At 44.1% G+C, this 24,611-nt stretch overlaps 1 protein-coding gene across 15 annotated transcripts in view; it reads right to left on the reverse strand.

The window, feature by feature from the left end:
- UBR5 (ubiquitin protein ligase E3 component n-recognin 5) overlaps positions 1–24,611 on the reverse strand; it is a 135,601-nt gene that overhangs the window by 96,783 nt on the left and 14,207 nt on the right. For 9 of the 15 annotated variants that reach the window (XM_040354801.1, XM_040354807.1, XM_040354803.1 and 6 more), the window contains exons 2-8: positions 18,461–18,505; positions 12,765–12,846; positions 12,604–12,680; positions 3,334–3,453; positions 2,787–2,976; positions 1,816–1,993; positions 1,429–1,578 (exon numbers count right to left, since the gene is read on the reverse strand). In XM_040354801.1, the coding sequence (XP_040210735.1) occupies positions 1,429–1,578; positions 1,816–1,993; positions 2,787–2,976; positions 3,334–3,453; positions 12,604–12,680; positions 12,765–12,846; positions 18,461–18,505 (842 nt within the window). Of the gene's footprint in view, positions 1–1,276; positions 1,403–1,428; positions 1,579–1,815; positions 1,994–2,786; positions 2,977–3,333; positions 3,454–12,603; positions 12,681–12,764; positions 12,847–18,460; positions 18,506–24,611 lie in introns of all 15 variants that reach the window. The other 6 variants (XM_040354810.1, XM_040354809.1, XM_040354806.1 and 3 more) reach the window with 4 other exon arrangements.

Below are 24,611 nucleotides of genomic sequence, written 5' to 3' on the forward strand. Positions count from 1 at the left end.
CCGCCCAATCCCTGCTGCTCACTCCCCTGTGACAGCAGTACAGGGAGAAGCTCCACTCACACGTCATTCATTCAAAGAGCTCTGTGTATAAATGAACTACAAATCCTGACATACTTTATGGCTGTCAGCTTGTAGTTCAATGATGTACCATGATGTCGTTGAGCACTGTGGTAGTTCATTGAGTCTTCCCGTCGGTGTAAAACTGCCTGCCCATATAATGTACAGGCAGACAGCTCACACTGACAGTCTGTAGGAGACCTGTATGGCATCAACTATTTGCGAATTGTTGGTGCAATGCTTTCCAGGCTCCTTAAAAAATAAAAATGGTAAATTCGTATATTTTTACCTGAGCAAAAAAATATGTGCATTTCCTTCAAGTGAACTTATCCTTTCAAATCTTGCATTTTACCAAAGCAATGTTTCCCCTTGATGTTTGCTTCCTTGTCTGGCCAAGGCCATACCAAGGAAGTTCCATTAATCACTTTATCCAGATTAGACTACAATTCCAGTAGGAGAAACTTGGGACACCACTTAGCCTGATATCACAAAGATGCCAGATGTGGTAAAAAGATTAGAAATCTAAAAGGCTCACCATTAGATGAATAAGTTAAAATTAAAAACCCCATTAAGTCAGTTCTATATGGAAGTATTGTTCCCAATTGGTAACTTGTCAAGATGTACATTTTGAGGCCAAAATAAAAAAAATGTTATAAGCTGGTTACAAAGCAAGTCAATGGCTTCAGTACCCTCAACATATGCGGTTTGCAGTACCACAGTATTTTTCTTTTTTTTTAAAACAGGTATTGTAAAGAAAGAATTGGTTACCTGTTATGGGCGCCATGACGCACCAGTTATGCAATTTAGACTTAAAGTCCATAACTGCTTGCTTTAATCTAAGAGAGGGGCAAAAAGGAGGAGATATACTTACCTAATCCTCCCCGCACAAGACCAGTCCGGCAGATCCGCGCTCCCGAGCTGTGGACTGTTCCCGCCGTCATAAAGCCTAGAGCCGGCTCCATACACCGGGAACAGTCCACCACTGGACAGTTGGGAGCGCAGTTTGTCGATGGAATGAAGAATCGGGTGAGCATAAGCCTTCTCCTCAACCCTACTGCTTGGGGGCAAACATTTTTGGTGTTGGGCAAAAAAACAAAAAACCCACAGACACCACACCCAATCATCTTCCATACACTAGGTGAATGCATCTATTAAGGTTGAAATAAATCATATACACGATGCTACATTTCTAAAATTAATTCCTATAACCAAGAAACACCTTTTGATTGAACTGGTCCATCAACGAGTTTTGAGGGCTGCTGTGAAGTTCCACTCTTACGTCTATGTACTAGGTCACCCATATTACAAGGAATGCTTACAGTCCAGAACATAACACGGCTAATTTCTAAGAAGACAAAGGCACAGAATTACCTCTAGATGAGCCTATCCTGGAAAGTGAAGAGCGCCGAAAGGATGGATAACCAAAGTAGCTAATATCTTCTGAAAACATAGCATCAGCATCAATTATGACACTTGGGTGAGCAGAATGAATGTCAGCATCCAGCAGTGACATAAGATCCTCTATAAACACAAGGATCACAAGCCGTCATTAAGCACAACATGAAAACAGAATGCCATGATATATTACACTACAGTCATGAACATCCTCCGTCTGAGCGCACACCAGCAAAAAGAGTGCGAACAGAAGGAGGTTTTGTTTCTTCTTGTTAACTGCCTATGCTGATATTAAAACTATGCTTCCAGAAATAAGACCACCTCATGTGGTACTGCACATGGGCCAAGCTACCAAGCACTAACCTCCAGGTAAGTAGGATTCACTGGCAGTGTCATCCCCGTCATCGCCATCCTCGTCGTCTCGGCTCAGGAGATTATTTACAGCCAAGTTCACATCAAGGTTTGTTCTTTGGAGTTCTCTAATTATAACGCTTCTAGACTTTCCTTGAAGGACAACTTGCGCCTGTGATTCAGAGATAGACTGAAGTTTAGGAAGGCCCAAGGCCAGAGTTACAATCGTTGTATATGAAAACCAAAAAAATAAAATGATATACAAAAAAAAAAAAAAAACAGGCAAAGGGGTAACACTGCATGTGCTTTATTATCTACATAAAGCTGAAAATTACTACAGCAGCCTATAAGATGATTTGAAATGCCACATGCTAAAACGGAGATTGTTTCCTGAAGCATTCAGTTTCACACTTATTGACCAACTACATTGCATGAAGATAAAAATTAACCCAAACAAAAGATATATACCATATTATTTAGAGCAGAACATCCCTGGGATGATTTGTGATATATATATATATATATATATACACACACACACACATTTTTTTAAACACCCCCCCCCCCAACATTAAAAGCTACAACACACATGAATAGCATGGGATTAACACCAGTTAAATCTGAAAAAGTGGTTGTAAAACCTCATATATACCCAGTGATGTGACTGGCCTCAGGTGATATACAGATGAAACAAACCCTCCCACATAAATTGTATTTGTTTATCTGTAGCCCTCTCTTCTCTACATCTGTTAAAAATGTTAACTTGGTGTGTGGGGAGCTGAAGTTATACTCTGCAGAGCTCAGTGAGGAGAGTTCTGAGACCTGAGGGGAGGGAAGGGACAGACACACACACCGCCCCCTCCCTTCACACAGGAACAGAACTGAGGCTGTCAATTAGCTAGGGGTCACCTCCCGTCACCTTTTTTTCTAAAAAGTCTAACATTCCTACCAAGTGTCCACCACAGAAAAAGTAATGTGTATACCTGTGATATAAGTTCTTCTGGTATCACTGAAGCTGGAATCACAGGCTGTGGCTGACTACCCAGGAGACCTGAGCCCCTGTCTCGTCCTGTGCGAATGACTCGCGTTTGTCTCCGAGAGTCGCGAGCACCGGCTGACGAGCGACCAGAGGATCCGCCACCGCTTCCACCTACTCCAGAGCTCCATCGACTGCTAGAAAAATGGAGGCAAAGAAAGTCCAAATTAGGAGCACAATTCTAAAATCATATAAAAGAAAAATCTTGTATAGTTTCAGATTTCAAACAAGAACAAAATCTCAAAATATTAACCAAGATCACTTTTGAAAAATAAAAAATAAAAATAAAAAAAAACACAACACAACAGAATTCACTGTCTGGAGATCCACAGTCACAATATAAAGCAAATATATAATGGGTAAGCCAATTGTGACTCTTGCAGACAGCTGTAAATGTTCAGGGGGTCTCTCAATACTCCTTTGTAAATATTGTAGATGGAAGTATAGCTACTTTGAATGAAAACATCTTCAGCCTTATCCCTATTAAAACTTACCCAAGGGTGTTGCCTGCCAGTCTGCCCAGAGTCTCAGAACCAGACAAAAACCAGGGAGAGTCACTAGTCCTGCCTGGCCTGGATGTCCTTCCTGCCCCTGAGCCACTGTTCAACTTTGAACTGAAAACAAAAGAGGGCATAGATATATCAGTCAAAAAATGTCAAGGAATAAAGAAAGCCACCACCATCTGGGTTATTTAAGGCCTGGAACTCCAGGTACAAATGCTCAAGGACTTAGTCTGGCAACATACAAGCTTAAGCAACACCCTTGGGATCTTTGTGGTGACAGATTCCTACTTATCACACCAAAGACACAGATACCAACAAAGGATTCAGGTACTGCTTGTATAACACCATGCCCTGCACTAATTGGGGGTTTCTGGGTTAATATGCTTTGTAAAGAGTCCCAAGACTGTGGAGTGGTGTTGCTATTATAAGTCCAGGTTACAGAGTGTGCAATATAAAATTAAAAGAAGTTTTCCAACACACTGGTTGACCACCTAACACTAATGCAATCTAATTCTATCGCTCATAAATCTGACCAGGGATCTTTATTGAATATACAGTAAAACCTTGGTTTGAGAGAGTTTTTCAAGACAAGCTAATTTGTTACATTTTTTCTTGATATACAAGTAGCGTCACGTCACAAATTATAGAGAAGAGGCGCCTCCAAGTGTAGCAATATGGTTACATTTAATTAAGGTACAACATTTAGCAACATATTTCTACACTTGGAGGCGCCACTCTTCTCTTTTATACTCTGTAGTTCCTGCTGGATTTTGCTTCTAATCCCCTTGTGGATTGACATTTTATGGTTACATTGCCATAATCTTTATTAACTATAAACTGAAGGACCTATGAATAAATGACAATACAAGTAAAACATGCGCAAGTGAGCAATGCTTAAGGTATCAAGTCAGCACCATATGAGAGGAAGGGGCAAAGTCAGTAGGTAATGTTTTACATTGGCTGACAAAGGTGGGTAATGAAAGTCTGGATTTTTGAGGAGGTACACACTTTCAGGGCTGCCATCAGAGGGGAACAGAAACCATGTTCCAATTCTATAGGAAAACAAGGGAAGAGGTGCCTCTGGGTGTAGTAGTTTAAAACAATTTAATAAAATTAAAACATAGGTAATGGTCACTCACATTTTTGAAGTGACAAATAGGCATGCAGGTAAATAATCCCGAGGTGGGGAGAGGTGTCATCCGGCCATCACTGTCATCCAGGGTCTGCTGGAGCGCTGTGTGGGGAGGATTCACTATCACCGCTGATGGAGATAGCCGGGGCTTGGAGCGCAGGTGGACAGCAGGCGAGGGATGATGGCGTCACCGGGTGTGCGACGCGTTTCCGAGTGGACAGGCAGCGAATGGTGAGGCTGCCGCACTCTTTTTCAAGCATGCTGATGCTTTTTCAAGCAAGCCTCGGTTTGAGGATCCTCCAACGCAGCCGGCTGTCTCCATCAGCGGTGATAGTGAATCCTCCCCACACAGCGCTCCAGCAGACCCTGGATGACAGCGGACGGACGGATGACACCTCTCCCCACCTCGGGATTATTTACCTACATGCCCATTTGTCACTTCAAAAATGTGAGTGACCATTACCTATGTTTTAATTGTATTAAATGGTTTTAAACTACTACACCCAGAGGCGCCTCTTCCCTTGTTTTCCTATGAATAAATGGTTGTGGAATGAATCATCCGAATTTCCATTATTTCTTATGGGGAAATTTGCTTTGCTATACAAGCGCTTTGGATTACAAGCATGTTTCTGGAACAAATTATGCTCACAATCCAAGGTTTTACTGTATACAACCTATAAGTAAATGCTAGAAAAAAAAAAAATCAGTTTTGGTGACCTCTAATAGTAGAACTTCACTAACCTTTCATAGAGTACATGTTTTCCTTTCAAATCCCTACTCTAAAACAGCCCCAGGCCCCCTCAAAGTGTATACGTAGCTGGATCGGACAACCTAGTCTGCAGGAGTCTTTGGTACATGCCCAATAGAACCTCTGAATGTATCCCAAGTGTCTTCTGTTTTGCAACAGTGCGGCCAGGAGAAAGAATTTCATCCAGAGGAGCTAAATATTCCTGCAAGCCACTTTTGTCCAACCCGGAAAGTGTACATTTGGGGAGGGGAGTTTATTTAGGTCAAGCGGGCAAAAAGTTATTAATACTTTCTATAAAAGTACAGTAACCCTTTGGAAGAAAAATAAAGTGCAATAAAGAGTGAACTCATTACAATAAAAGACTTTAAGACAATATACCAATCGCTTTTTGGGGATTAATAAGAAACTTCCCAAATAAGCAGTTTTAAGAAGGAAGTTGTTGAGACATTAGAGCAGTTGGTGGCAGTGCAAGCCAGAAGTTGATCAGGCTCTAAAAATGAGTACAACTGATTTCTGAACCTAAAACAGTTGCAAGAAGATGAAAGATGCAAATATTCTTTCACACTGAAAGGTTGATTAGTTCTATTAATTTTCCTTAATCTATCATTCAAGCAATCAATTACTAGACATGGACATCTAATGCAGTCTAAAGTAGAAGTCCAGTCAAACCCTAACTATACTTAACCACTACCATACCACAGACCATCATATGACCTCCTGGTCTTTGAGTGTAGATATCTGAATGCCGCCTTCAGCTACCCTGCTCTAGCAGGGTTTCTGATAAAAAAATAAATACTGTATTTATTGGCATATAACACTCACTTTTGTTTAACCTGAAAATGGAGGGTAAACTGTGCCTGCGTGTTATACGCAGGGGGCTGTGAAAAGTTTTTTCCTGAAACATCCCTCTTAAAGTTAGGGTGCGTTTTATACGGCGATAAATAAGGTATGTTTGTGGGTTCTGAGTAATTTACTAGCAAAAAATAGGATTTTTGTACTCACCCTAAAATCCATTTCTCTGAGTTCATGGACGGACACAGCAGCCTTTGACCTTAGGGTTATATCCGGTTCCTTCCAGGAGAGTTAGGCAGAAACAAAGCACTTTAAGTGTTAACAACACTTTCCTCAGTGCAGCTCCTCCCAGGGGGCGTGGTTCCCCCGGTATAACCCACACCCTGCTCTAGCAGCTCCAGTTCGTAACAAGCAGAACAAACAAAGGAGGGGTGGGTGCTGTGTCCGTCCATGAACTCAGAAATGTATTTTACGGTGAGTACAAAAACCCTATTTTCTCTTCCGTTCATGGACGGACACAGCAGCCTTTGACCTTAGGGACATCCCCAAGCAGTGTCAAAAAATTCGAGGGGTGGGAAAAACACAGCAAACCAAGCTACACCCCAAACAAAACCGGAGTTACTCAATGGAGGAACTCCAACTTTAAACTGCCCCCTGTAACACCTTGCGGCCGAAGGAAGCATCAGAAGATGCACTCACATCCACCTCGTAAAACGTTGAAAAAGTGTGGACCGACGACCAGGTCGCTGCCTTACACACCTGTAACACAGAGGCTGGATACCGGAAAGCCCAAGAGGCGCAGATCGCCCTGGTCGAATGCGCCGTAACCTGAAAAGGAGGTGCCCGCCCCTTTAGGGCATAGGCCTGTAGCACAACCTGTCGTATCCACCTAGAAATGGTGGCCGACGAGACTGCCAGACCTTTTCTGGGACCAGCCACCGACACGAACAGTGAGTCCGACTTCCGGAACGGTGCCGTAGCAGATAAGTACACTCGCAGGGCCCGAACCACATCCAGGGAATGTAAAGTGGCCTCCTTCTGGTGTTTCGGCTGAGGACATAAGGATGGAAGAACAATGTCCTCATTAATGTGGAAAGCCAAAACCACTTTCGGGAGAAAAGACGGCTGCGGCCGCAGCATCACCTTATCCTTATGGATGACCAAATAGGAAGCCTTGCAAGACAAGGCCGCCAGTTCAGATACTCGTCTGATTGAGGTAATTGCTACCAGAAAAACCACCTTTGGTGACAGAGTCAACAAAGGGATCTTTCGGATGTCCTCAAAAGGGAGAAACCATGAAGCACCAAAAGGACTAAATTCAAGTCCCATGGGGGTAGTGGATGGCGCACCGGAGGAGCCACATGTCGGACCCCCCCGTACAAACTCACGCACCAAGGAGTGCGCCGCCAAAGCTCATTGAAAGTAAACGTCCAGAGCCTAAATCCGACTCTTAACCGCACTCAAGGCGAGAGCCTGATCCACTCCCTGCTGTAAAAAAAAAACAGCAGAATCCTAGACACCACGTATGAAAGAGGGTGCCACTTCATCTCCTCACACACAGAGATGTAGGCCTTCCACGTACGATAGTAAATCCTACATGAAGTAGACTTCTGTGCACGCATAGTAGAGACCACCGAGCCTGATAGGCCTCAGTCCTTCAGTACCTGGCTCTCAACAGCCACACCGTTAAAGCCAGCGACTGTAAAGCAGGGTGGAAGATCGGACCCTGTGACAGATCTTTTCTCAGAGGTAAACGCCAGGGGGCGTCTGCCACCAGACACACCAGGTCCGCGTACCAGGAGTGGCGCGGCCAGTCTGGGGCGATCAGGATTGTTGGAATCCCTTCGGCTTCCACTCTGTGCAGCAGGCGAGGAAGAAATGCCGCCCCCCCCCCCCCCCAGCCGGAGAGGCTGGCATCCGTCGTGAACACTGTCCAGTGGCATGGCAGAAACGACTTCCCGGCCCGAAGCACTGGAGACGTCAGCCACCACACCAGGGAAGACTTGACCAGTTGACTCAACTGAATCTGGGAATCCAGAGAAGTCGGGAGCCTGTCCCAACTTGACAGAATCTCCTTCTGTAGTTCCCTGGTGTGGAATCGGGCATAAGGAACTGCCTCGAAAGAGGCCACCATCAGACCCAGAACCCTCATGCAGAATCAAAGAGACGACCACTTCTGGGTCAACAACTGCTGCACCGCAAATTGCCTCCGAGGAATCCAGGACTAGCCCTAGGTATTCCAGACGCAGAGACGGAACCAACACGGACTTCTGGATATTCAGAAGCCAGCCGAACTCGGAGTGCCTGACACGTGATAGACACATCCTCTTCTAATCCTGAGCCTGAGGAAGCTCTCAGGAGAAGGTCGTCCAGTTATCCCACGATAGCGACCCCCCGCTATCTCAGCAGGGCCAGTATCGGGGCGAGCACCTTGGTGAAAACCCGTGGTGCCGAGGCCAGGCCGAACGGGAGGGCCACAAATTGAAAGTGGTCCTCCCCGATTGCAAAGCGCAGAAATGTCTGGTGCTTTGTGCATATGGGAACACGCAGGTACGCGTCCATGATATCCAAGGATAACGGACCGCAAAGTTTTTAGGAACAGCAAAAACTTTGTGGCGTGTCTCATTCCTTACATAGCAAATGCTCCAAATAAGGAATACAGGGAAATACTTTTGCGGTGCTAGGCAGCTTGCGGAACCCAAAAGGGACCTGCACAACTGGTGCTCCCGCCAAATCCTCAAGTTTATGAGTATCACGCACCGTAGAAATAAGAGCTCCAACAAATTCCCTATTTTTTTACTGACCCTGAGGCAGAGTCATCCTCACAGTCCGTGCGGGTTAAGCCTGCATCATCTGACATTACAGAACCAGAAGCAACAGCAGGCAATGAGTCACGCAGTGGTGTAGTGAGTAGCACGTTCGCCTAGCAGCAAAAGGGTCACCGATTCGAATCCCGACCACGACACCATCTGCCTGGAGTTTTGCATGTTCTCCCTGTGCCTGCGTGGGTTTCCTCCAGGGGTTCTCCGGTTTCCTCCCACACTCCAAAGACATGCTGGTAAGTAAATTGGATCTTGTCCAAATTGGCCCAGTATATATATGTACATCTGTGTGTATGACTGTGTCCCAAGCGTATCACGATTCTACAGGGTAAAATGACCGCACCAGCCAAGCAGACTGGCTGGAAAAAGCGCACAGAGGCGATTCAGTTCGCATGTGTAGCGCTATACAAGCCATTCATTCAGTCAGAGACATCCCCAGAAGCAGGCACTAGCTGCTTCAAACCTGGCGAGAAATGCCTCAAGGCAGGAGCAGGGGGATTAAAGTATAACTCAGGCATTGCTGGGGCAGAAACACCAGGTGCAGGTTCCATATTGCCCCACCGCTGTGTACTGCAAGACAGAACAACCCACCGGTCACCTCCTGGCTGCAAAAAAAGAAGCAGAGGCCTCCCAGGGACTCACCAACCCCACCCAGCTGCAGAGAGAGATGAAAACCTGAGGTGTGCTCTGATGTGCTGGTTGTACTGTGTCTGTCACCTCAGGCAAGAATCACGGCGTTTCACAGCGCTAAAACTGTCACAAGAGGCCAAGAGATTTCCAAGATGGCCGCCGTGTGAGGTAAAAATCACCAGCGGGCTACAGGAAAATGGCCGCCGAGCTTTGTAAATCGCGACCCCGGCAAAATGGCCGCCGTGGCGCAGTTTAAAATCCCCAGTGACGCACCAAACACCTCATACAACACAGCAGCACCCCCCAAAGTAACAACACAGTCCCCCAACAACACACGGGCCCCGGTGGTAATAAAGAAAACCCAGGAGACCCCCCTTCACAGCCGCTAAGGAGGGAGAGGAAAAGGGAGAGAGGAAAGCAGGGCGGACCCTCAGTCGACCTCCCCAGGGAAAATTCCAGCCATACCATCTTACCTGAGCAAGGGGTCACTACTTACCCGTCCTGCGACTACCGGGTGGAGGTATCCCGGACAGACCCAACGTCCACTAACGGCATGGCTGTCGGCCAGACACACTGACAAGGCCATAGAGACCGGTCATATGTGTCCTGGAACATGTAGTTCCCCGGCCGCCCCTGGAGCAATGGACCCAAAGCGAAGCTGAGGGCCGGCACACGCTCGATGGCCGAACATGGGGGGACTACAAGAGTCAAGACCCAGCCTGTCACCCAGTCGGCAGTTGATAGAAGAATCTCCAGATCCAAAAATGCAGGAACAAAATAAAAAGCGAGAAAATCGCAAGAAAAAAAAATCTCCAGAGTACAGGACTCCAGAGTGCCTTTCCTCTGACGTTGGGCAGAAAGAAACTGGAGCCGCTAGAGCAGGGTGTGGGTTATACCCGGAGAAACACACCCCCTGGGAGGAGCTGCACTGAGGAAAGTGGTGTTAACTCTTAAAGTGCTTTGTTTCTGCCTTACTCTCCTGGAAGGAAGCGGATATATCCCCAAGGTCAAAGGCTGCCGTGTCCATGAACGGAAGAGGAAAAAAAATTATGATTTTTACATGTATGAGGGGGAATATCAGAATTGGCACGGTACGGAAGTGGTTAAATCTGTTCCCTCAGCAAAACTACCCAGTAAAAGAAAGGTCTATACCTACCTATGCGGAGGGTGCTCCAGTCTCTCCAGCTTTAGCGAAGCGATCGCCAACAGCAGTTGCAGTGCCATGATAGCCTTATATCGGGCCTCCCTTATTGGCTGTTCCTCCTCTATACTGAAGACTGGGAGTCAATCGCGTGAATGGACTGGAGCGCCCTTAGTATAGGCAAATATATACCTTTTGTTTTTTACAGGGTGGTTAGAACAGGCTAAAGCCTGGTACACTCTACTAGTTGTTGGTTTGTTCAACCCAGCAAGACTGAATGAAAATGGGAAGAAAAAAAAAAACACACACACACACCACACACAAGACAGCTCAGGAGGAGCTCCTGTACCAACTATCCAAAAGGTTAGTACATCGATCTCCTTTGCCATGCTATTGTGTTCTGACTGGGAGGACAGGGATGGGGACTTAACACCCCTGCCAGAAAACTCTGATCAGCGCTCTCAGCCATTGGCTGAGAGCACTGATCAGGAGTCGAGTGGAAGACCGTTTCGGTGATGCCTCTGACAGAAGAGAGACCAACAGCCAGCTTCTGTTGGACTGGCTGCAATACACACGGGCAGAATGTTGTCCCGTTTCTATTAAAACTGACAACGCCACCCATCATTCGGCCCGTGTGTACTAGGCTTTAGCATATGGGTGGGAGCAGGCTTATGGATGGTGAGGATTTGACTGGACTTCCACTTAAAGAATGGACCACAGGTAATAAAATAAAAACGGGATTACGTGACCAAAAAAAAAAAAAATTTAAAATATATATGGTAACTAGCATTTAATATAAAAAACGGATACAAATTCCTCATTACCATTTAAAAAAAAGTGAGGTCTATTGTACTTCTATTATACAGGATTTATATAGCGCCAACAGTTTGCGCAGCGCTTTACAATAAAAAAGGGGGACAGTACAATACAGAAGGAATATGACATTTGACATACAGATTCTTATAGTCTATGTAATGTGGTGCTGCAGATTCACAGAAGCACTTATGTGAACATTTTATCTACCAAATAATTTATAACTCTGCAGTGTTAGTAAATCAAAAACTTATTTTTATATATGCACATTACATGCTCTTGGGTGAGAAGTGAATCTAAACCCTGCTCTATAAAAAAGTAATCTATAATAAACCTTCCTCTCATGCAACACAATCTAAATATTAAATGTATGGTCATACTTACCCGTTGGCAGCTACACTGTAGCGCCAGCTGCTGGCATATGAGCATGGCCTTGGCAGCTGGCACTTGGTCCCTGTAAGAATGCAGAAAGTGCATTCAAGAAGAACCACCGATTTGGCTGGTTCTACCTAAAGGTCACCCTTGGACAGAGAACACATACTCCACCTTTAAATATTGCCTGGTTTTAAAAGACAAAACTAACTTTCAACACCAATTTTGCTGCTGGAGCAATGTTTCTTAAAAGAAAACCTGTGCTTTGAGAACCATGGAAGCTGAAATCGGTAATCTGTCCTCCTGAAAATGATAGTTTCATGGCCGACACGATCATAATTATTTCAATACCTAAATTAATGACCAAGAACAAGTACGCAGATCTGAAGTGGAACTTCACTCGGCGGTCACTTGCTGAGTGCCAACTCCAGGTCAATTACTCAAAGGGTACTGAAGATAAAAATTTAAAGAGCCAGCAAATTCAGAAGGAAGTTCAGAATGTCTGCTCCGTACTTCTCTCAGCACTGGTTATTTTTCAGATTTAGGGACCTCGCACATGAGGGAAAAAAAAAAGTGCCAACACAGGGTATTCTGTTTTGCAAGACATAGAAGTTTGTGGGCTCTTCCGTACAATAGAATGCTTGAGGCATTACCGTGACTTCAATGCCACTGCCTTATAGCCTGGGTTTACCGCAGAGATAAATGCCAGCTGTCACAGCAACAGGTGGGATGACTGATCTCTATATCATCCCATGTACAGGGGTTCCTAAATCAAACACAAAGGCCATCTGCTTTTTAAATTCAATCTTACCCATCATTATTCTCTGGTTTACTCAATTCAAGTCTGTCTGGCTGGACTAGGAAGCCAATTCTGCAAACTCTTCCATCCTAATAAGAAATAAAGCATAAAAAATCAAAACCATGTTTGGAGGGACTAAAAAAGAAGAAAACAGAAATACGAAGGCAGGGTACCTCTAGGAGGAAAGCAGCATGATTCGGCCCAACCACACACTGTTTTATAGTCGTCTGCTCCAGTACATTCAATGGGGGGTGACTGTGTAAAGAAAAAAAAAATAAATAACCATATCTGAATTGGGGAAAAAAAAAAAAAAACAAGTTATATGTAAAGTTCAGCTTATAGTTTTATACCACCAGGAATGTTCAAGCTAAATGAAAAATCAGGTGGTTTGTCTAATCGTAAATTCTCTTTTTTTTATTACATTATACTTACCTGCTCTGTGTAAGGATTATTACATAGAGCAGCCCCGGGCATTCTCTTCTCCATGTGCCACCATAGGAAGCACACGTGTGGGCTCTCCTCCCCCTCGTCACTGGATATAGCCAACAGCAGTAGGAGCAAAGGGCTCCAGTCCAGTGGGGGGCTGCTCACAGGCTGGACCGAGATCAGGTTAGTATTTTAGAGAAGAAGCTGCACATTAGAGGTTTTTTACCTTAATGCAGAGAATGCATTACAGTTAAAAAAAAAAAAAAAAAAAAAAAACTGAAGCCTTTACCACTTACAGTCTATCAAAGACCTCTTATGCAAGTCAGAACTGCTCTCCAGTGAGCCTCTGAAGAAGGCCAGTGCTTCGAAACACGTCAGCCTTATTGGACTTAATCAGAACCCCCAACCCCAGGTCCGGCGATTCGAGTTACAGATGAGACAGCCACATGTGGCCTGACTAGCGTGTTTTTACTTATGTTTGTGAGTAGACATCTTTATGGTTTTATTCAATTTAATAATAAATCTGTTATATAATGCACTAAGTGCACCCCTTTTTCTTCTCTCCAGTATGGATGACTCCAGAAGCATAGCTCAAGTTTTAATATTTGGGCAGACCAGTCAACATCCCTACTGATAGCAGCTATAACAGCCATTTACTGGCTAAAATGTCCAAGACAGACGTTTTCTCATTGTGATCTGTCCTATAGCATCCACTTCAACTAGATAAAACCAACATAGTCTCTCGCTTTAAGATATCTTGGCAGGCAGAAAACATTCAACAGCACCAACCCAACATATTTCAATAGACCAAGTTCATTAAACTATAGCAGTTATTTTCAGCCATCGCTGCTATTTTAAGCAAATGATCGCTGCTGAAAATAGCTTAGTGAAGCGAGTTAATATTGGCTATTTAACATTCTCCTTAAAACTGAAACCAGAGCTAAACAAAAATTGTCTACATAGAAGGGGAATGTGTATTTGTACTATAATTTTATTGACCTTTGTGCATTTCCTACAAATCAGTGCAACAATCCATACCGAAACAATTTCCTGTAATAAAGACCAGTCACTGCTGCGCCCTCCTTATGTGGGGCGACTGGTCTTGTGTCCGATACCTTCTGTAGTTTTCTGCAAGTGTTTCAGATTAGGCGACTCGCCGGGAAGTGTAAACGAAAGCGAGGTTTTGTCGCCACCATATTGCTACACCCTCCATTAGTAAGGATACACTGAGAAGGGGGTAAGCGGACATCTTATTAGACCCACCAGAGTTTTGCATTTTACAATTTTTTTTTTTACATTAAACCGAGTTTATATAGTGAAATACAGTACTTAGAACTCTGTGTATAAGTTTACATGTTGAATTTTAAAAGCAGCAAACTTCTGTCACATTGAGAAACCTGTAAGATGAGCACGCTTGCTGCAGCTTTTAAAATTCATCTAAACAGTAAGACGAAGCTGTAAGTACCGTATATACTCGAGTATAAGCCGAGGCACCTCATTTTACCACAAAAAAAAAAAAAAAATGGGAAAACGTATTGACGCGAGTACAAGTCTAGGGTGCCCATGACTAGACTGACGTTTAACATGAGAGTATATGGAAGGGGTGCCCGACTTTGGGAAAAAATAGGATTTCTGTAAAATCCATTTCTCTGAGTTCATGAACGGACACAGCAGCATTGACCTTAGGTTATATACCTTCCTTTCAGGAAAGACTAGGCAGAAAAAACAGCACTTTAAGTGTTAAAAAACACTTCTCAGTACAGCACCTCCCAGGGGGCGTGTCCCCCAGGTACATCCCACTCTGGAACATCCAGCCTCAGTTCGTAGACAAGCAGTACAAACAAAGGAGGGGTGCCTGTGTCCGTCCATGAACTCCGAGAAATGGATTTTACGGTGAGTACAAAAATCCTATTTTCTCTTCCGTTCATGGATGGACACAGCAGCATTTACCTTAGGGACGTCCCCAAGCAGTGTCAAAAAATTTCAAGGGGTGGGAAAAAAACAGCAAACCAAGCTTCACCCCCAAACAAACCAGAGTTCAACGGAGGATCTTCAACCTTAAACTGCCGCCTGTAAAACCTTGCGGCCAAAGGAGGCATCCGAAGATGCACTCACATCCACCTTGTAAAATTTTGAGAAGGTGTGGATTGACGACCAGGTCGCCGCCTTACATAACTGCAAGACAGACGCTTGATGGTGGAAAGCCCAAGAGGCACCAATCGCCCTGGTCGAATGCGCCGTAACCTGAAAGGGAGGCGCCCGCCCCTTTAGGGCATAGGCCTGGAGCACGACCTGTCTGATCCACCTAGAAATGGTGGCCGACGAGACTGCCAGACCCTTCTTAGGACCAGTCACTGACACGAACAGCGAGTCCGACTTCCGAAATGGAGCCGTAGCAGACAAGTACACCCGTAGGGCCCCAACCACATCCAAGGAATGCAAAGTGGCCTCCTTCGGCCGAGGACACAAAGATGGCAAAACAACAACCTTTGGAAGGAATGATGGCTGCGGCCGCAGCACCACCTTATCCTCATGGATGACCAAGTAAGGAGCCTTGCAAGACAAGGCCGCCAGTTCAGATACCCGTCTGACCGAAGTAATTGCCACCAGAAAGACCACCTTCTGGGACAGAGTCAACAAAGGAATCTTCCGAATGTCCTCAAACGGAGTTTCTTGAAGCACCGAAATAACTAAATTCAAGTCCCTTGGAGGCAGTGGAGGCCACACAGGAGGGGCCATATGCCGGACCCCCTGCACAAACATACGCACCCAGGAGTGGATGTGCACGACTTCCGTAGCTGCAGCCGAGCTTTGTGTGCCCCCTGTTGATTGACGTATGCCACGGCCGTGGCGTTGTCGGACTGGATTCGGATCGGTTGGCAGTGCAGACCCAGAGACCACTTGGAGAGACACAACTTGATCGCTTGGAGCTCCAGTACATTGATTGGTAGGCGGGACTCCTCCTGAGTCTGGAACCCCCCCCCCCCCCCCCCCCAGCCGGAGAGGCTGGCATCTGTCGTGATCACTGTCCAATGACACAGCAAAACGATTTTCCGGTCCGAAGTACCGGAGATGTCAGCCACCACATTAGGGAGGACTTGACTCACCCGAATCTGGTAATCCAGAGACGAAGGAAGTTTGTTCCAACGTGACAGAATTTCTTTTTGTAACACTCGAGTGTGGAATTGGGCATACGGAACTGCCTCAAAAGAGGCCACCATCAGACCCAGCACTTTCATGCAAAAGCGAAGCAACGCCCATTTCTGGGTCGCCAACCACTGCACCGCAGATTGAAGAGTCTGCAGTTTTTCCGTTGGAAGAAAAACTCTCGCCTCTGAGGAATCCAGGACCAATCCCAGATATTCCAGCCGCTGAGACGGTTCCAGTACGGACTTCTGGATATTCAGCAGCCAACCGAATTCTCGGAGGGTCTGACAGGTGATAGACACGTCCTCTTCCAACTCTGAGCTTGAGGAAGCTCTCAGAAGGTCGTCCAGGTAACCCACGATAGCGATCCCGCGCTGCCGCAGCAGGGCCAGAACCGGGGCGAGCACCTTGGTGAAAACCTGTGGTGCTGAGGCCAGGCCGAACGGGAGGGCCACAAATTGAATGTGTTCCTCCCCGACAGCAAAGCCCAGAAATTTCTGGCGTTTTGCGCATATTGGCATATGCAGGTACGCGTCCAAGGATGCTAGGAAATCCCCCTGATGGAGCGCTGCCATTACTGAGCGAATCGACTCCATCCTGAATTTTTGCACTTTGACAAAACAATTGAGGGCCTTGAGGTCCAGGATTGGACGGACCCCATCCTTCTTGGGAACCACAAACAGATTGGAGTAAAACCCCTGAAACCGTTCCGTTGAGGGAACCGTTAACACCACCCCCCTGACCAGCAGATCCTGGACAGCTCTTTCAGGCGATCCGGAGGAATCTGTTTGGTGGACAAGAGAGAAATTCTATCTTGTATCCCGAGGAAACTACTTCGCAAACCCAATGGTCGGAAAGAAGAGACCTTCACCAAGGCGCGAATTTGCGAACCCGGCCCCCCACCCGAGATGTGGGCGGGGCAGACCTTCATGCGGAGGCAGGCTTGCCCGCAGGCTTGCAGAACCAGGTGCGCTTTTGCCCTTCAGTGGACGCCTTAGCACCCTGGAAACTTTTTCCTGCCGCACTTGGCGGGCGAAAAAAACGTTTGGGGGCGGTAAAAAAAAAAAAAAAAGGGTCCTTGCTTATGGTGAGGCTCCTTACCCTTCCCAGATTGCGGAAGCAGAGTGCGCTTACCGCCTGTGGCATCTTTTACGATGTCATCCAGGGACGCCCCAAAAAGCCGTTCACCCTTAATGGGGGGACAACAAGGATCAAGATCCAGCCTGTCACCCAGTCGGCAGTTGATAGTAGATCCCAGGATCCAAAAATGCAGTAAAAAAAAAAAAAAAAAAATCAAATAAAAGCGAAAAATCACAAAAAATCTCCAGAGCACATGGACTCCAAAAAGGTCATGTCTTCTAACACTAGGCAGAAAAAAAAAAAAAAAAAAAACTGAGACTGGATGTTCCAGAGAGGGGGGATGTACCCGGGGGACACGCCCACTGGGAGGTGCTGTACTGAGAGAAGTGTTTAACACTTTAAGTGCTGTTTTTTCTGCCTAGTCTCTCCTGAAAGGAAGGTATATAACCTAAGGTCAATGCTGCTGTGTCCGTCCATGAACAGAAGAGAAAATAAATCGGTGCCCCTAGGTCATAGGTCCCCCAGACAACAAACTTTGCACGCTTGTAGAGGAAGAGTGGGGCTACATGTGTGCCAAGTTTGGGGTCCAGGAGACCTACGGCCGGCACCAAAGTCCGGAAGATCAGGCACAAAAAAAGGTGACTCAAATATAAGCCGAGAGGGCATTTACAGCACACAAAAAATGTGCCGAAAGATTCTGCTTATACTCAAGTAATAACGGTAGTTTATTTTGCTCTATAAACCGAGTTTACTGTTTAAAAAAAAAAAAAAGTGTAAAACGCAAAACTCCTGTGGGTATAACAAGATGTCTGTTTACCCCCTTCTCACTGTATGCTTACTATGGACAAGTGTGGGGTGTACCAAGATGTCAACAATGAAACATCACTCCGTTACACTTTCTGAAGGGTCGCCATATCTGAGGAAACATGGGCAGCTTGTAGAGGGAAGGCCACCTGGGTGCCTCACACAGCTCTGCTCAGGTCACATGCAGTACGGAAATGGATGTTACTGCTAATTTTGCATAGTCTGACTTTTCAAATGTATTTGGTGCACAAAAACTAGATTAACATTCTTTGTGGCTACTGAGAAATATATTTTCATAAAGACTTTGTGCCTGGAGTACAGTTTTAAGCAGTACTGGAATAAAAAGTTCTTACATTGTTAAGCAACGGTCATACATATTCCATGTCACGCTGAATGAAATTACTTTATTTACCTGCTTAAGTTATATTTATTCAGCTTTTCAGAAACTTCTCTTAACCTGCAATAAGAAAAAAAAACAGGACTTGTCACCTAAAGGAAAATGTGATCAAACATGTAAAGTCAAACTTCTCTACAAGGTAATAGACCCCCTTCAAATGACAGGCGTTTGCAGTGCCCCCACCATGCATGCCCTAAATCCAGCATTGCTACCACTTTAAAATAGATTTTGGCAAAGCTTGCCCAAATAAATTCTTTGTTTACCAATTGCTGTGCCCGCTGTCAGTTTGATAAACTGCATGCAGCGCTGTGTTCCAGCAGCACTATGGGGACGTGACATCTGCTGCCAGAACAAAATCGAGCCCAAGCACTGCTCAGCCATTCACAAAGAGCCTTGTGACATCACAACCTCCACCTCAGACATTTATTGAAAACCTTGCATTCATTGGTTAAATACAAGGCATCCTGTGATTGGCTGAGTTATTAGGCCAGTTATCAGCCATAAAACATTCTTCACAATAGGGTTGTCCCGATACCACTTTAAGACCGAGTACAAGTACCGATACTTTCCTCCCCCCCCCCCCCCAGTACTCGCCGATACCGATACTTTTAAATTTAATCTCATGTGGAAGTGGCACATGTGTCAGTATTTTTAATTTTTTTTTTTTACAATGCTTTTTTTTTTGGGGGGGGGGGGGAGACAGTGTCAGTGTGTTTTTTTATTATTTGTTTTTACTTTTTTTATTATTTATTGCAATTTTTTATTTTTATCAGCCCTGTTGGCAGGGCTGTGGAGTCGGTAGATAAATGTTCCGACTCCTCAGTTTTATGTACTTCCGACTCAGACTCAGACTCCTCTGTATTAATATGCAAATGTATTTTATACATTCCTTGAGGGAAAGAAACGCAACCTACCACAGGACTACTGGCTGGGAAGCCAACAGTCTACTGTATAGCACAGTTTAAGCAAAAGACAAACAGAATGAAAACAATCAAGTGGCTGGATAGTAGCAGCAGGCATAAACATCAGGAACAGGATCTTTACCAGTTCAAAAATACAAACCATATTATTTGGTTGTTTTAGAACAGGGATCCTCAAACTACGGCCCTCCAGCTGTTGTGGAACTACACATCCCATGAGGCATTGTAAAACTCTGATATTCACAGACATGGCTAGGCATGCTGGGAATTGTAGTTCCTGAACAACTGGAGGGCCGTAGTTTGAAGACCCATGTTTTAGAACAAAAACAAAGCTTATCAGTAATGAACCAAAAACAAAATCTGTAAAACCTAGAAATGGTTTATATTAATCTTGAAATGTAGTTATAGGCTTAGCAAATGCAAATCAATTCAATGTAGAGTTCTAAGGAAGAGAATTGCCTCTGCCAGATCCTCTTTCATAGAGGCTCTTAAGTCAGACTTTAATATTTTTAGGGCTGAAAATAATCTTTCGACACTGACTTGGGTGGGTGGCATTGCAGTAACTATTCTGGCCACATCACTAACGATCTCTGGATAAACAAGGATGGCTTCTTCAACAGTAAGTTTTGATGAGCGATCATACTTTTCAACTTCTTTTAGTGCTTTATAAAACTCCTGTTGGAATTTTTTTATTTGGACACTTAGGCCCCGTACACACGAGAGGATCTATCCGCTGGAATTGATCTGCGGATCAGTTCCAGCGGATAGATCCGCTGGTGTGTACAACCCAGCGGATATTTTTCCGCGGATTTTTTTCGGGCCGACCAATTTTCAGCGGATAAAAATTTCTTAGCATGCTAAGAAATCTATCCGCTGGAATCGGCTCCAGCGGATCGATCCGGTGGTCTGTACAGACTCACCGGATCGATCCGTCCGAACCCGTACCTCGCATGCGTCGTAATGATTCGACGCATGCGTGGATATCCTTATATGACAGCGTCGCGCACATCATCATCGCGGCGACGGCGCGACACGTCACCGCGGTGTGAATCCGGCGCGGATTTCGATCCGATGGTGAGTACACTCCAGTGGATCGAAATCCTCAGAGGATTTATCTGTGGAAACGGTCCGGAGGACCGTATCCGCGGATAAATCCTCTCGTGTGTACCCGACATCACTGGTTCTCTAACATGCGTTCCCTGTAAAAGCAGAACACAACACTATGGAAAGTATAAGTATTGCAGCTCCTAATAACTTTTTGTGAATTGGGACATTTAAACTTTTTTTTTTATTCCAGTCTAAATTTAGTAGGAGTCGGAGTCGGTGCATTGTTTGCCGACTCCAGGTACCCAAAATTTCCCCCGACTCCACAGCCCTGCCTGTTGGGGGGGCTATGGTGAGATATCAGGGGTCTGAACAGACCTCTGACATCTCCCCTTTGAGACAGAGAAAGGGACTACGGACACATATTCCCCAGTCCCTTACTCAGCAGCCTCCGCTGCACTAAAAATTAAAGGAGAGAAGACAGCGGCTTCAATTCATTCGTTAACTGAGACATTGTAACAATGTTTCAGTTATGTGAATGGACAGAGTCAGTGTGATCACTGACTGTCCATTCAGAAAACGAAGGAGCCGGGTTTACCGGCTCCTACCTGAGATACTGAGGGGAAAGAAAGAAAGAAAAAGAAAGAAAAAGAAAGAAAAAGAAAGAAAGAAAAAGAAAGAAAGAAAAAGAAAGAAAGAAAAAGAAAGAAAGAAAAAGAAAGAAAGAAAAAGAAAGAAAGAAAAAGAAAGAAAGAAAAAGAAAGAAAGAAAGAAAAAGAAAGAAAAAGAAAGAAAGAAAAAGAAAGAAAGAAAAAGAAAGAAAGAAAGAAAAAGAAAGAAAGAAAAAGAAAGAAAGAAAGAGAAAGAAAGAAAAAGAAAGAAAGAAAGAAAAAGAAAGAAAGAAAAAGAAAGAAAGAAAGAAAGAAAGAGAAAGAAAAAGAAAGAAAAAGAAAGAAAAAGAAAGAAAAAGAAAGAAAAAGAAAAAGAAAAAAAGAAAAAAAAAGAAAGAAAAAGAAAGAAAAAAAAAGAAAAAGAAAGAAAGAACAAGAAAGAAAGAAAGAAAGAAAGAACGAACAAGAAAGAAAGAACGAACAAGAAAGAAAGAAAGAAAGAAAGAACAAGAAAGAAAAAGAAAGAAAAAGAAAGAAAGAAAGAAAAAGAAAGAAAGAAAGAAAAAGAAAGAAAGAAAAAGAAAGAAAGAAAGAAAGAAAGAAAGAAAGAAAGAAAGAAAGAAAGAAAGAAACTTTTAAATCTATACAGGGTGAAGTATCGGAGCATTTGCCCCAAGTACTCGGGCAAATGCTCGGTACCGATGCTAGTATCAGTACAACCCTACTTCACAATGTTAGTAAACACATCTTGCAATTAACCCAGTACAGATAGTTTGCTGGGGATATGCAGAGTCTACTCTCCGACTGAGCATGCATACATTGTTGTGAATCTTGTGAATGTGTAAGGAGCAATGCCTCATGGGACATGTAGTCCTGGGCAGGAGGCGAGTGATTCTAAAAAGGCAGAATTTTTTTACCTTGCTATTGGGGCACTCAGAAGGCACGGAGGAGCCAGGAACAGCAAAGACAGACCCCAGAAGAGGGGGAGAATCAGGACCGCTCTGTGCAAAACCATTACACAGAACATATTTTTGTTTTTTAATAAACACTTTAAAGACTGTGCAGGGAAGATCAGCATCCGAACATAGAAAAGGTGAGAATGGAGGTAATAGAAGGCAATACAATTACAATAGGTACTAGTAAAAGTTGACTTAAATGTATTTAAAAGAATCATATACATGGGGGGGGGGGGTGCTTTTAGTGCTACTTTAATATACATTATTTCTCTCCCTCCATATCCCTCCATATCCGACTCCTAAAGTCTCGCTCTCACTCAGATATATATGGATAAATGTATCCATCTCCATTACCTTATACAGTATAAATGAACCCCTTATAGTAGCAATGATTTGCTCTTTTTGTACTATAAAGGGACATTTTTTTTTAACCCCATTATGACAGGCAATGCAAAAAAAAAAAAAATAAGGAGGGGGGTGCAGATACCCGTCTAAAGACAGGTATTGGCACCCACTTCTGGCCACAGTCTGCGGGCAGTCACCTCCGACTCCAGGTACCCAAGATTTCCTCCGACTCCAGGTACACAAGATTTCCTCCGACTCCAGGTACCCAAGATTTCCTCCGACTCCAGGTACCCAAGATTTCCTCCGACTCCACAGCCCTGGCCACAATGATTCTTTAATGAAAATCTACCCCAACAGCCAGCCAGGCCATCATTGTCATGCTCTTTAGCTATGTATTCTTGTTCCAGATCAGACACTCAAAGTATTGTGGCCAGTAGTTCTAACATTAGAAGATGACAAGCAATTCCTCCCAGGATACTGTGGAGGTGTGCCATCAAGAGGGTCCAATATATCTAGGATTCTGAGGTCCTGTAGTGACAAATTTGCTGAAATTTGCACACTATCCATCGATTAGCAGAAGGGTCCAGTGCTCAACTAGAGTAAGGTTTAAAAAGGACAAGTTCACCTTTACAAAATGTTTTATTTATTTTCAAATGCACTTTTTTTGCATGTACAAAAAAAATAATATGCACAACTTTTTTTGTAACAGACCTGTAAAGCATTGCAACCATGATCAACAGACTGTGGGTGTAATGCCACGGGGCTGCAGACTGTGCCTCCAATGCCAACAGGCAGTTACACTGACAGGAATCATGAATGAACTACCACAACGATTAACAGCGCCGCGATAGTTCATTGAGAACTACAAGCCAACAGCCACAAAGGCTGTCGGACCATGTCGTTTTCCCCATGTACAGAACACTGAATGGATGACACAGCCGCGTTTTTTTTTTTTTTTTAAACACTCGTTTTTACATCAGGCTTCAATACTATTGCAGTGTAGACCCAAAACATGCATGCTGCAAATGTTTTAGAACTCCTTGTCTTTATATTATAAATAGACCAGACACTGGAGGCAGCAAAGCATCACAGCCAAGGAACTGAAATGCTAAAAAATAAGAAAAGAAAAAAAAAAAAAAAAAAGAAGGATGGAGAGGTGTAAAAAAAAAAAAAAAAAAAAAAAAGTTCTTTCAAAACAAAAATTAAATTCAGCTATACACTACGCCGATTACTACATTTTCAGAGCTCCCCCAAAAAACGCTAATACAAAATCTGCCAGTTTTGACAAACATCACTGCCAAATGTAACTTGGAAATTAACTTTAGCATATTAATCTTACAAAAAACTGTTAATGTTTTTTTTTTGCAGAAGAAAGCTTTATTTCCCCAAACAAGTTTGAAAAGTTTTACGGAAGTTCAAAGGACATGGAGCCCTTCTGCTTCACCTCCAGGCTTTTAAGGGAGGCAGGAGTTGCTGTATAAATAAAGCAGCTTTAGTGCCGGTTCACACAGGGGCGACCTGGAATCAATGGAAGTGAATGGAGCCGTCTTAATGTACACTACTGAAGTCACTCAGACTTCAGAAAAGGTTCCTGTACTACTTCAACCCGACTTGTACCCATTGATTTCAATGGAAATTGCCTCCAAAGTCGGATCTCTGTCTTAACTTAAGCAACAATACAGGAAGAGAAAATAGTTCTCAGGCAAACCCCTCCCTTCCAAAGAGCTGATTGTAAACTGTGGATGTGTGTGTAAACACACACATCCACATCCTGTCAGAGGTGAGACCGATGTGTGTTCCCAGTACAGAGGAACACAGATCGTCTCCTCCCCTTGTGAGTCCCCTCCCCCTACAGTTAGAATCACTCCGTAGGGAACATATTTAACCCCTTGATCATCTCCTAGTAGTAACCCCTTCCCTGAAAGGGCAGTTTTATAGCACTAATCGCTGTATAAATGCGAATTGTCCCAAAAGTGTCCGATAGGTTCGTCGCAATGTCACAGTCACAATAAAATAAATTATAGATCGCCGCCATTACTAGTAAAAAAAATTAAAATGCAATAAAATCTATCCCCTATTTTGTAGACACTATAACTTTTGCGCAAACCAATATACGCTTGAGATTTTTTACCAAAAAACATGTAGAATACATATCTGCCTAAACTGAGGAAAAATAAAAAAAATTATTTTTAAATTAACATTTATTAAATCCAAAAATAGTGTTTTTTTCAAAATTGACGCTCTTGTTTATAGCGCAAAAAAATAAAAAACCACAGGTGATCAGATACCA

Source organism: Rana temporaria, chromosome 5 (assembly GCF_905171775.1).
Source record: "Rana temporaria chromosome 5, aRanTem1.1, whole genome shotgun sequence".
NCBI classification, from domain to species: domain Eukaryota; kingdom Metazoa; phylum Chordata; class Amphibia; order Anura; family Ranidae; genus Rana; species Rana temporaria.